Raw genomic sequence first — 14,196 nt, forward strand, 5'->3', positions numbered from 1 at the left:
CTTGTCGAGAAACCTTATATTTAAGGAGGTCTAGAACAAAGGGACGGTTTTCTTAAGGGTATGAGTGATTTGATAGGAAGCGATAGAGGGAAAAAACAGAAATTTTTTGTTTGAGAAAAAAGGAATGAACAACATGTTATAAAATCCCATCTCCAACATCTCATTATACATAAAAATATGATGCCAGACATTTTCATTCCCTTTTCAAGTTTTCTGGGCGTAGCTTCGCGGTCGGCAGGCCTGCACATTATTTTTTTATAGAGAGGATCATAAGATACTATTTCAAAATATACCGTATATTTATTTATCGCTTTCCAATTACACATAAAAATCTTCGGACTGACAGACTTTCCATTCCGCTTCTACTGTTAGATACAGCGATTGCAAATATCGAAACTTTAGCCAAATTTCTTGGCCAGGTCCATTGCCATGGAAGCTTCTTCCACAAAACACTCTATACTGGCCAGATGACCATAAATGCAATCTGTTAAGTGAAATATATGATGATTATTTAGAGTGGATGCATTCATGGGAGGGGGATTTCTAGAGAAAAGTGGTTTGTCTTTACATCGCATATCGGCAAAACCGAACGCACTTGTATAAGCAACTATCGTCTGAAACATAACTTCAGGATAAATCATCACTGTTATATGCTAGTTACTCAGATACTTCTAGATCAATGAACGCAGAAAAATATGTCCGGTTTAAATATCAAAGATGAATTAAAATTGAGAGCATGTTTAAAAGTTAAATGCAGAAGTCAGGCTTGAGTCTGGGGATATTATGATTTGGGTATGAATTATTAAATTACAAAAAGAGTTACCTTTTTAAATGTTAAAAGTAAGAGCGGTTATGTGGCCTCACTGTTAATCAACCTAATAAAAGTTATATTGGCGGAAATACTATTGGCTCAGTCGATTAGTCCAGATCCTGTAAGAATCTCGAATGCCAGACTCTCAGTCATACACTGATATCCTTCCTCCAAAAAAGTATACTGTAGCTTTGAAGTGAATTTCCCCAGATATTGAGGTTTCTAGCAACGAACAAGCCTATATTTTAGCCTAAAGGAGCGCTGCAGTTATTGGGATTTCAACCACTCCCATCTCTTACAACTCGATAAAATTATATATAAACAAAACACTGAAATCCTAATTTTTTTCAGACTTTGAGCCAAACCTTTGCTCTTGAATTACAAATTCATTACCAATAGAGAAACACTTCTTTCTTTTGGAAATTCTTCGGTTCTCCCTTCCCCCGTTCATGTGAGTACCCAAGATATGGACTTGCGCCATCTATAGACATGCTCAACACTCTTCAGTTGAGATCTCTGCGGCCACTGCTGCAGCTTAGAGGATATTTAGATGGCTAATGAACTTTCATATTCTCTGTTTCATTGTGTTGTACTCTATGTGCTTGTGTTTCTCTGCCTGCCATTGGAAAGCAACACCAATAACAATAATGACTGAATAGTAGCAAAACATTATACCTTGAAGTAATATCGGCCTTCGACGGGTGGTGTCACAGCGAATGATCCAACTAGCCTGTCTTCCTTTAGTTGACAAAATACATAGTTGTTCAAAGACGCATTTTCAATTTCATCTGCTGGGTACAATTTATATTTCCATCTCATTGGTTCATGGGCAGCAATTTTCACTTCTTTATGAACCTAAACATTGAGACATGCATGTTATTTTCCTTCAGGAAATAGAGCATCGCATAATAACAGAATCTTTGAATCTATGAATGTATGAATCTTTATTTATTGTTACACATTTCCGTTGAAGTTGGAAAGAATATTATGACTACCTATAAGTCTAAAAGAAATTAATTAAGTAGAGGATTTGACGCAAATGGAAAGTAAATGGAAACGCATATTATAGAATCGAGTTTCCAACTGACAGCACTTGTATGTTCTAAAAGAAATATACTTGATAAAGATAGTAAATCTTGGAATCTAAGTTAAGTTATAAGGGCACAGTTTGGAATGGTTTAAACTTACTATATTATTTAATTTAAAAACGATATTACCGATTTAAAAAATAGTATGCCATATCGCGTGTCTGTTTCAAGTTAAAACATTACATCAAATATAAAATTATCCTTTGTTAAGACGGGAACGGCATTTAAGCGTCGTAACAGCCAAACTTTGGACATGCCTGCTGTAAAAGGAAAGTAATGCATGAAATTATTTATGTTAGAATAAAAAACGAGGCTCATTTTTGGTAACCTGACATTTTAGAAATACCAAATAATTGACTTTCTAAGTAAATTAAATTGTAGTTTCCTTTTATTAGAAAGCAGTTAATATGAATGAAATCAGTTCTTTCTTACTTTTTCCCCGGAAACTGACATATCTGGTAATTACAAGTAAATGTTCTGAAATGAATTTTAGAAGGATCAGAAGGTTTTGGTATTCGCCGAAAATATCGCGGATGAAAACGCAGCTAAATAAATAACCCGAGTTGAACACAAAATCTTACAAAACGTCGTAGTAGAAAAGAAAGCAAAGAATAAACATAAGAGCTCTAAAACATCCTGGAATAAAACATTGCGTTAGGAAATAAAGCTGTTAACTGTAATTTCTACTCATTTTTCAGATTTTCATCAACAGCAGACATAAATTTGACAAATTTATAATCTCAAAAGTCATATTTGCGATGTTATCATTATGTATGTTTTGTATGGGCCGTATGTTTTTACCACAATGGATTAAAGAGCGAAGTTTTGCGGCTGTTTTACTTTCCATCGTGATGTTTTACGCCGCGATGTCTTAGAAGTGCAATAATTTCCTCTTAGTTTTTCTTCTACCACAAAGCTTGTTCAATGACACTTTTCCCTCGCATTATTTTGGTCCTCACAATTTTTGGCATAAGGTTTTCATCTTTAACCACAGCTTCGTTTATAAAGAGAAAAAAACGGAGCCGACATTCATGAACATTTTGCATATAGGAAGCTATTGGGTCGTAGATTGCGTTTATGCGATGAAAACGTGTGCATTCGTCATTAACAAAAATGTATTTTTGTAACAGAAGTTTCGTATTAAAGCGAAAGATCTTGCATGACCACTGGAAACTTCTATAACTATTGTTACATTTGCTTCATGATTTTAAAATTTCTCATTTGTTTTGCTTTGCAATTTAGAAATGTACAGCAGAACTTCAATTATCCGAACTAACTGCATTTTCTGATAATCCGGATAACTGGAAAGCCCAGATGCGCATTTTGTGCTTGCAGACAGATAACAGGATTTCCTATTTCTTTCTAGATCCAATACAATGCAAGTAACAGAATTTCATTTCTTCTGTCTGTCCCAACCGAGGTTTTACAGTGAAAGTGTTAAATAATTGTAAAGCCGTTTAACAAAATGTGAAACAGTGATTTAAACGAGTGATGAAATTACTTTTTATTTGCTAAACACTTTACATACAGGAACAAATATCGCTCAGAATTAAAAAACCCGCAAAAATTACATAAAGTGGGGAAAAACATCTCATGAAACATCAAAAGCTAATAGAAAGTAATCGACTCACGGTAAACAAAAGAAAAATTCCTTGCTGAAAAGGAAATAGCTCTATTGTCACTATAATTTTCAATCTGTTCTCAGAAAAGAAACACATTTATGGCTGAGAAATAATTTTGAAATAAACAAAAATGTACTTACCGTTAGTTACTGCTTTTCTATCAATACTTTTAAGATACATATTTACTGTAATTATGTGTGGGAACTTCTTATAATAATTACATAATGGCATGCTAAATAAAATGAGGTAAATGTGCATGACAACCTCATCGGCTTACTATTTCAGGTTTTCTTTCAACTTTCACATAAAAATTAAAACTCATAATTAACTTAATAGGATGAGTCATTTTAATTTATGATTTGGATAGCTGCTATAGGGTTCCGGTTAACTGAGAATTCTACTTATATATATATATATATGTATATATATATCTATATATATATATATATATAGATAGATAATATATATATATAGATATAGATATACGAGGGCAATCCCCCCCAAAAAAGGTCTCCTATTTTTTGGGGACGTAGAGAAAGTTTTAATACGGTTGTTGGCAACACTGTTGTGAGTGGTGCCTTCTCCGCTACCACATAAGCACGCAGGCGCTTCGCTCGGATGCTCAGTCTTGGCAGCCATTTTGGCAGCCATTCGAAATGGAGCTCCCGATAAACGTTACCGCCAAATCCGAAGTGCGCGCAGTTATTCGATTTTTGAACGCAAAAGGCGTTAAACCGGTTGAAATTCACCGCCTATTGACGGAAATGTATGGACAATCGTGCATGGATGTCAAAAACGTTCGCAAGTGGTGTAGAGAGTTTACAGCCGGTCGTACTGAAATTCATGACGAAGAAAGGAGTGGGAGGCCGTCAATTGCCGACGAGACAATCGCGAAAGTTGAGGAACTCATGCGTAAAGATCGGAGGATCACTCTGGATGCTCCTGAAGCTCCTCAACGCTTCCTGAAGGGCATGGCGGCAAGCTGGTATGACATGGGCATTGTAAAACTGCCACAGCGTCTAGAAAAATGCATCGACCGAAATGACAATTATGTTGAAAAATAAAGCATTCTTCAATCTTTAAAGTGATGTAGCAATTATAGAAAATAAACGGCTCTTTGTATATCTAAAAATATAGGAGACCTTTTTTTGGGGATTGCCCTCGTATATTACAATTTCTTCATTCTTCAGCATATTGCCACCCCTCCTCACACTGAGTCAGGTTTATGCTAGCCGTCAGTCACGTTTCATTGGCTCTTTCATCATGACATTTCTTTCACTTTTACGTCAACCTGCCTAGTTGGTTGGCTACTTTCTTTTCTGGAGGCAATCGCCCTTTTGAATTAACATGGGTCGTGCAAGAAGATGTCACCGTTCCAGGTCTGTTTTTTTAAAAAAAATTCTTTCCCTTGTATTAATTTTTGGTCATAGCAAGACCCATTCAATTCTTTTAATTGTCTTCTTCGCTTTTTATTTTAATTTTTTTAACTTCGTTCACAAAGTTTAAACTCTATAAGCTAGTAGGTCCTCCCTAAAAATCTTGTATTTTTGACTAATAGCAAATCGCTCTTTATTTTATTTTGTACATTTGCCTAACCAGGCCAATATGTATAGTTTTTTCTTAAACCTTAATGTGTTTTTTCAAGCGGACTCGTCGGGAAATGGAACAGAGTATTGAGACTAAAGTTTTTGACTAAGTTTTTTCAGTTAGTATTGAAAAAGAGTTTCCTGTACAGTTTCAATTGTCTGTTTCGACGAAACGCGATATGGAATTAGCTGGATTCGAAAATCAATATAAATTTCCCCTGAAGAGTCGGTAATGAGACTCGAATTGGGTTAATTTACCATTTACCGTTTTTTGTTTTTGTATTTTTGCTTGAGTCTTATGTCACACTTTTATGCTATTGTTTAAAGTTTGCATTACCTTGATCAACATATTACTTACAATTAGATCTGAATTTTATTTGTAAATATTCTACTAATAATATTGTTTATTTAATGTTTACACTTTTCATTGCACTTTATTTTACTTATGTTAAATTTTTTTCACCGGAACCACAGTATCAAAGCTACTTTTTAGCGGAAGCACTAAGAATATTCTTTTTACCTTGTTTTCTAAATTTTGCAGCTGAATGCGCAAAAGTTCTTGACCACAAAGGTCTTTTTTAGTTTGTTCTCCTTTCTTTAATTATATATAAATATGAATATAAATATAAAAATATCATTGCATATATATACAATGATATTTTTAAATCAATTGATTAAATTAAACTCTAATCATATTCCTTAATAATGTGTTGGCGATTCTCTACCTAAATTGCATCCCTGTTCCTAAATTTTGGTGAAATCCTTTCTTTATTATAAATTATATTAACCGGTTGGCGACCGCCAAATCACCAATCTCATAAATCTTTCATATTACATAAAGTCCTTAAGAGCACTCCTGATGAGAAGATAGCGTCACCTCGTGATTTCAATTAATATCGCTGATTGGATGAGCCCCATGACGCACACATACCTATAAATAGCACTTCTCCTCAAACGCTTGTGAGATGGATGCTAAAATAAACGTATCACTTTATATTCCAAAATTTGTCTCATTCCTGTTGCCTCGGCTGCACAACACAAATAATGTATGAGATTATACATTTCAGAAAGCCGGTAGGATGCCGCCTTCAAATGGATTATCTAAAAAAGATGATACCCCAAGGATTATACGGATAAAATGTTACGCACTTTAGATGAATTTGCCGGTGTGCGACTCCTATGTTCCTATATTTTTCTCTAGGCGTTCTCGCTTCAAGAGAATCATCCTTCTGCCCCCTGTAATGCGTGATCTGTGTCTACATCGAAAGTTCGTCGTTCATCAAATGTGCTCTTACCGCTGACCTAGTTTTGACGCTGTGAATCTTCCCTATGTCTGTACCGTTCAGTGTTGCTCTCGAGAGTTGTGTGGTCATTCATCGTGTTTTACGGAAAGCTAATCAAGAGTGCGCAAATATGTGCATTTTCGTGTCGATTTCATCACTCGTATTCTCGTCACAATACGCGTCAAACAGAAACAATTAGTAAAAAGATTGGCGATGCAAATGATATTATTTCTATTGAATTATAATTACTGATTTAATAATTGTGTTTTTATTTTGAAAATTTTAAAAAGTATTATTTTGGTATAAATGTATTTTAAATTTGGTATTTAAAGGATATATTTTGGTTTTAATATTGTTTTGGAAAAATTTAAAGAGTATTATTTTGATTTAGTTTTATTTATGAAAATATTATTAAGAGAATAATGGCTAATGAAAATATCTCTGATCCTGACGATTCATTAAGGGCAGCTAGCGCTGAACCTGAAACAAGTATAATTCCCTTCGACGCGCAGAATGATAGGTATATAAATTCATGGCATGAGTACTTTAACAAAACTCATTTAGATAGAGATGATACGTGGAAGCTTAATAATGTATCTCGATATTTAAGAGATAATGCACTTAGCGTATATGTCAAGAACTGGCATCAACTTACTAAATATGTGGAGTTAGTCCAAATTTTAAAGGAAAATTTTTTGAACCCCACTTTAACTAAGTTTGGTGATTTTGCCAATTTCAAATACAATAATAAAGAGGAAGTAACGCAATATTTTCGAAAAAAAATAGATATGGTAAAAAATTAAATCTAACTCATAAAATGATCTTGGAGGGTCTGACGGATGGCCTTCCTAATACAATTAAAATCCTTAATGACGATCAACGCACCCTCTGACCCCGCACTCTCTTGGCTTACTCAGGCCCATAAGCTTATTAAGATTCGCAAAAATCAACAAATCAAAAGTGCCTCTCCCAGATTTGTTACTCCGATTGGGGACAGTCCCCAAGATTGTGAGACAAGATTTTCCTAGACCCAACAATTTCTAACGTTTCCAGAGACCAAGTAATTTTTATAATCGGTTCAGTGGTCCAAGATTTACAAGTCATCATAATTATAGTTCTTAAAATAGATTGCCATTGCCACCCAGTCCCTGTAGACTTTGCACCCGGAACGGAATCCCAAATGCTTTTCACTGGTTTCAGATTTGTCCTTTCAGAGGGGAGAGAACTGCTACACCTAATGCTACACCTAATGTTACAACCCCTTGCAATAGAACCAACCCCCGAAACCCCTCACAGTATTTGACTATTAAAGGTGTCGGGATATTTGTCGAACAAGAAACCTCTAGAGTGTGTTGTAGACAGTGGTGCCACCATATCAATAATTTCTTCCAAAACAGTTACACAATTACATTTAAAAGTACAAAGTGTTAGATAATTTTCAGTAACCCAAACTAAGGGACAAATAATCTTCAACAAAATATGTTGCATAAAAATAAAAATTGGACAGATTAGTAACCAAATTACTTTGTTTGTTCTTGATAATAATTTGAATTATGTAATTTTATGACTTAATGAATGCAAATTATTTAAGTTGAATATTGATTGTACTAACTTAAAAATTAAACAGAGATCTATTGTACTTAATGATGAGTGCCATGTTGACAGCCGACCCATATCTTTACACCTCCAACTTCAAGGTGGTACAACAAATGTTTATCCATGTGTTAATAATGATGATAATGTAAGACATTTTCCAACCTGTAAATCTCTAACTACAAATCCAAAGGAAACAGATTCTCAGTCTAACATTTAAGTGAAAAATGCTGTTTCTAATAATGTCGATAAAAAAGAGTATAACTTAAACAAATTTTAAATGATTATTCATCTGTGTTTTCTAAAAATAAGTATGATGTAGGAAAAATTAATATTGAACCTCAACGAATTAATTTAACTTCTGATTTGCCTGTATCATTAAGACCTTATAGAACATCTCCTATGGAAGAAGAGGAAATTAAGACCCAAATTGATCAATTATTACAAGCGGGTATAATTAAAGAAAGTTGTAGCCCATATTCGTCGCCCGTGACATTAGTACCTAAACGTGAGGAAGGTAAGTAAACTAGATTATGTTTAGATTATTGAAAATTGAATTCCCTCGCTAAAACGGATGCAAATCCCCTTCCTCGCATTGACATTTTCTTAGACAAATTAAGTAAAGCAAAAGTATTTTCTACAATTGATTTGAAATCTGGTTTCTGGCATATCCATATTCAACCTGCAGATACTGAGAAATTAGCTTTTTGAACGAATTTTGGCTTATTCGAATGGCTGAGACTCCCTTTTGGTTTCAAAAATGCTCTGCAATTTTTAACAGAACAATTAGATGAATATTAACAAAAAATAAAATTAATTTCGCTTGCAGTTACTTTGATGATACGTTTACTCTTCCTCTGAGAAGGAACATTTAGAACATTTAAAAATTTTATTTGATGCGTTCAAAGAGGAGCATATTAAATTGAATCGAAACAAATGTGTGTTCGCCAGAGATCAAATCACCTTCCTTGGCTATGGAATAAAAAATGGTAGAATAATTCCCGATAACCATAGTATAGAAGTTATTAAGAAACTTAAAAACCCCAATAACACCAAAGAGTTACCAAGAGTTTTGGGAAGTGTGAATGTCTATTATAGATTCAATCCGAATTATGCAACTATTAGAGCTCCATTAAATAGACTGTTGAAAAAAGATCTCAAGTGGGAATGGGATGACCAGTGTCAAAAAGCTTTCGACGAATTGAAAAGAATACTGATTTCCAAACCTGTTTTACAATTGTATGATTCTAGTAGGCCATGTCATATTTTTGTTGACGCTTCTCAAACTGCTGAAACAACCAGATGAAAATGATGTCCTTCACCCTGTATCATATCCTTCCCGAACTTTAAGAAATTATGTGAAAAATGATACGATTACTGAGTTAGAATGTTTGACCATAGTAGATGCCCTAGGCAAATTCTGTTACTATCTTCATGGACAAAAATTTGTTATACATTATCCTTTTTGACCATTAAGCCCTCGTTGGGCTCAAAAATGTTAAAAATTTAAAGGTTGCGTTGGTCACGCAAACTCAGTAAGTTCAATTATGAAGTAAAATATCAAAAGGGGTCTACAAATATTGAAGCTGACATGTTTTCTAGACATTCTGTTTCCCAGCACCTCCAACATTGTATACATTTACTTGAAAAAAATGAAATAATCGAACAACAAAAAATTGATAATATCTGCGGAAAAAATTACCAAGAGATAAATGATATGATGGTAGTTAAGAAAAAGAATTTTTATAAAATTGTAGCACCTAAATCTCTAAGATTAAAATTGTCGAGTAAAACCCATGAAAATTTTGGTCACCCGGAGTTATTGACCCGGGAGTTCAAATTATGCTTAACTCAATCACCCTCAATATTATTGGCCTCATATTAGCGAAGATATTGGAAATTTTGTGAAACATTGTCATACTTCTCAACTTAATAAAAAGAAAAAACAGGAAAAAATTTGTCTTATGCAAGACGTACCCCCAACCGACAAACCTTTCGAATGTCTCTCTATTGACACTGTGGGAGGATTTAATTATTATAATTCTACAAAAAATATTTACATATAGTTATTGACCATGCAACAAGATATGTCTGGGCTTTTCCCTAAAAGTGTAACTTCAGAAACCTATGCCAGTTGTCTAAAACAAATATTTCAAATACCAGAAAAAATTCTGAGTGACAGGAATGACGCCTTCACTTCCTCTAGATTCAAAGCATTTCTTAAAAAGCATAATGTTAAACAACTTTTAACTTCATCTCATCATCCGCAGACAAATGGTAAAGTAGAAAGAGTAAATCAATGAATAGTAAGTCAACTAAAATTATACTAAGTAAATTCTTCTTCTAAAAACGTCCCATGGACTAAAGTGCTAGAGCAAGTTTTTATTGAATATAACAACTCCCCTCATACGGTAACTAAGTTCACCCTACTTACTATTTGGTAACCTCCCTTTTGAATCTCCAATCGATCAAAACACATACCCTTCCTTAAATGAAGCAAGAGCTTTAGCAAAGAAAAGAACTATTGAATACCACTGAAAGAATAAAACTTACTATGACACCAGATTTGTAGAATCTAAATTTCAACCTGGAGACTTAGTTTTTTATGAAGAATTCGAATACCCAAATACTAGAAAATTCAGATTGTGAATAAATTATCTGAAGTTAGTTATCAAATAGACAGGGAAAATTTTCACACGAAGAAACCAACTGAGATTGTACATGCGTCAAAATTATGGTTCAGTTATCCACCCAAGAACTTTAAATTACATCATGAATAAATCGAAATTTATAAATCAATAAACTATTCATAACCCTCCTTTTAGTTTTTATATTGTCGTCCCCCTTAACAGTTGACTTATCTCTCAGTGTCTGAGAAGCTTGTCTGCCCCTTTTCCTTTTACTGCGGCTCCTTCAAACTTTGAATGCCCTTTCCCGTGTGGAAAACAGTTAATTGAGGCTATACTACAAGTAGAGTACTATACCTTCACATTTTCTTGAGCTCATGTTTTCATATGTTTGTGTTGTAAAGTGTAGCAACAGTTGAAAAAGTTAAATTTCAGTTGTTGAAACTTTTGAGTTTCATTTTATGTTTCTGCAGCATCGTGTACAAAAACTGGTATGGATGTTGGAAGTTAAATTTTGTTTTGTTATCAATTATAAGATAAAAAGCGAGTGACAAAATATGTTAAAAATCTAGCAAAATGTGTATTTTCAACAAGAGTATAAGAGGTCTAGTATCCTGACATAAAAATTCAAATGTTTCCAGTGCTAATGTCATTCAATATTTATAGCGCTAATTAAATGATCCAGAGATCTCCAAAGAGCAATAAAAGACAGAAGATGAGCCTGAATGACAACTCTAACGATTGTACGGACTCATACACAAACTGTGAGTGGCATGCCCTAAGATATAAACTTACAATTTCAGTTATGTTACTATCTTCTGTTGCCGCGTAGCTAACCAGCAATATGTTATTAGTGCTTTATTTTTTTCTTCTCTTAGTTACTATAATTTCATTAATCATTTATTATATTTTATATACTGTATTAATTATATTTTCAAATATTTTATGTCATACTTTATGTAAAAATTTTGTGTGCTTTGAAGTAAATCTAATCAGTTTTCCTACTCACTTAATTTTTTAATAACTAAATTTTCTGCTCTCACTATCTGGACTGTCTTGGGTCGACAGCAGAGACTCCAAGCCTTTTCAGATGGGGGGGGATAATCTGTAATGATATTTTTAAATCAACTGATTAAATTAAATTCTAATCATATTCCTTAATATTGTGTTGGCGATTCTCTACCTAAATTGCATCCCTGTTCTTAATTTTGGCGAAATCCTTTCTTTATTATAAATTATATTAACCTGTTGGCGCCCACCAAATCGCGAAACTCTTAAATCTGTTATATTACATAAAGTCCTTAAGAACACTCCTGATGAGAAGACAGCGTCACCTCGTGATTTCAATTAATATCGCTGATTGGATGAGCACCATGACGCACACATATCTATCTATAAATAGGGCTTCTCCTCAAGGTACAGGAGGAACGCTTGTGACATTGGATGCTAAAATAAACGTATCACTTTATATTCTAAAATTTGTCTCATTCCTGTTGCCCCGGCTGCCCAACACAAATAATGTATGAGATTCTACATTTCATATATATATATAATTCAAGTATTTATAATTAAATAAACCAGTTTTATGATTATAGAAACTGCATTGCACCAGATGGCGCTGTGTGCGCCTGAATTCCTTTGAGGACTGTGAGTTATGTAACAAGAAATTACATTAGGTGCGATTTGCGAACTAAGTTTATATGTGCTTCTTTATTGTAAATGTATTTATTGTGTCGTCAATAAAAACTGGATAAAATGACAAAAGGCGAGAATCCTTGCTTCGTCTGACAGGTAAGCGAAATTCCTTTATTATTTGATATGAATATTGAGCTTTAGAATTATTTAGCGAACGCGGCAAAGAATGTATATGCGTATTTACAATGATAATATATGAATGCTAAAGACATAACTTCAGAGACTGATAATACAGGCATATTCTAAAAATACAAAAGTACTATACCTTGAAAACTACCGGATTCTGAGGCCTTGACCTAATTTTCATGTTGTAATCGAAGAAGTATGGGGTGACTTTGGGCAAAGCATTGAACTCCTCCAAACTGACTGTTACTTCTAACAGCTGCCATCTGAAAGAACATTGAAATAAAATTGTGTCTAAGCTACAAATATTGAAAGAGGAGCTTAAAAATGTAACTGCTGTATATAATTTTTACTCTGCATAGCTATGGCAATTATCTACGCCACAGAACTTTTTAAAAGGACCTAGAAAGCATGCAAAAATAATTATTCATCCAGATTGTATTCTCTAATAGATTAACAAGATATGCCGCCCGAGAAGGAATTCTGTAATGCATTTATCTGGACATATCTGAGAAGAGATAAAATATGCTTTATTAATATTTTTGCTGATGTAGCAAGTATCCCATAGTTGTAACCTTTTAGCATTTATTTAAAATTATTAACAATGAAGTTAGTGCATTCAGGAAATTCATGAGCACGATAACATTGAATATAAAACATTTGTCTTATTTACAAATACAGTTAATAATAGTACTTTCTTCGATTACCGTTGAAGTGTAGCAGAAGACCGCTAGTCTGGCATTTAATGGTTCAGCGCACCTGATAATCTGGCACGCCTTTCACAAACATTCCTGCCTGAAGATGCCGTTGCTAACACTTCATTTGGCAACACTTACAAAAGTTTCAGATATTGCTTCGCGTCTTTCTGCCATTTACAGTTAGTTTTTTTGTTCAAAACTTCGCATTTGTGTAGATTTAATTTTTTTTTATTTACTAATTTGATAAAAGCTGCTGAGGGAAAGCATCAATGACTACTAATTTTAATTCAATACGAGAATAGCAATTTTCACTACTGCTATTGCTTGGAAACATGTAGATACCACAAAAGCACACCGTTTCAAAAAACTTGAAGAAAATTGAGACCAAATACCGTAAAGCAAAATTTCATTGAAGAAGGAAAAGGTTCTGATGATCCAATGTCCAATCACTCTGAATGTCTGGAAATAATTGAAAATTTTCCTCCAAATCAAGCTTTCAGAAAACGGAATTATTGAGAGACGAAAGTGATAAACTGAGTCAACTGAAAGAGTTAAGTGACGATGTCATTAATTCAAAGTGTTGAATTGACAGGTAACAAAGAAAGGAAAAGTGAATAAGAAAGAGATTCAGCCAAGTTTAGATGAGGTTAGTGAAGTGTTAAATACATTTATGAAATATGCCGAAAACGGCAATCATAATATGGGAAATGTGATGAGTATTCATATTCGACGAAACAATATATTTTGCAAAAAGAGCTCAATATGAGGAGCAAGTGATCATTCGAACTTCATTCAGAAAGGTTTCATGTACTGGTCATTCTGATGACTTCAAAGGAAAAAATTATTAAATATAATTAAACTCTGAATAAACTTGTTTATAATAAGTTCGACTCACTAAGTATGTTTGTAGAATCATTAAATGCAGTCTTTTTCATTTCTCATTATGATTAATAGCGTAAAAGGTCGCTTTTGCAGCTTTATACAATTTTAGTCTGATTATCTGGCATATTTGGTAATTCGCCATCATTCAAGTCCCGAATGGGCACAGCAACTTGAACTGTTGTAATGTA

The 14,196-nt window shown here is 33.7% G+C and overlaps 1 protein-coding gene across 3 annotated transcripts in view; it reads right to left on the minus strand.

The window, feature by feature from the left end:
- LOC118182077 (kyphoscoliosis peptidase-like) overlaps positions 1-14,196 on the minus strand; it is a 139,120-nt gene that overhangs the window by 19,052 nt on the left and 105,872 nt on the right. For 2 of the 3 annotated variants that reach the window (XM_085808511.1, XM_035351358.2), the window contains exons 11-12: positions 12,571-12,694; positions 1,487-1,666 (exon numbers count right to left, since the gene is read on the minus strand). In XM_085808511.1, the coding sequence (XP_085664637.1) occupies positions 1,487-1,666; positions 12,571-12,694 (304 nt within the window). The remainder of the gene's footprint in view (positions 1-1,486; positions 1,667-12,570; positions 12,695-14,196) is intronic. The other variant, XM_085808512.1, reaches the window with a different exon arrangement.

Source organism: Stegodyphus dumicola, chromosome X1 (assembly GCF_044657685.1).
Source record: "Stegodyphus dumicola isolate Sdum_Otavi_A_Nest chromosome X1, ASM4465768v1".
Classification (NCBI taxonomy): domain Eukaryota; kingdom Metazoa; phylum Arthropoda; class Arachnida; order Araneae; family Eresidae; genus Stegodyphus; species Stegodyphus dumicola.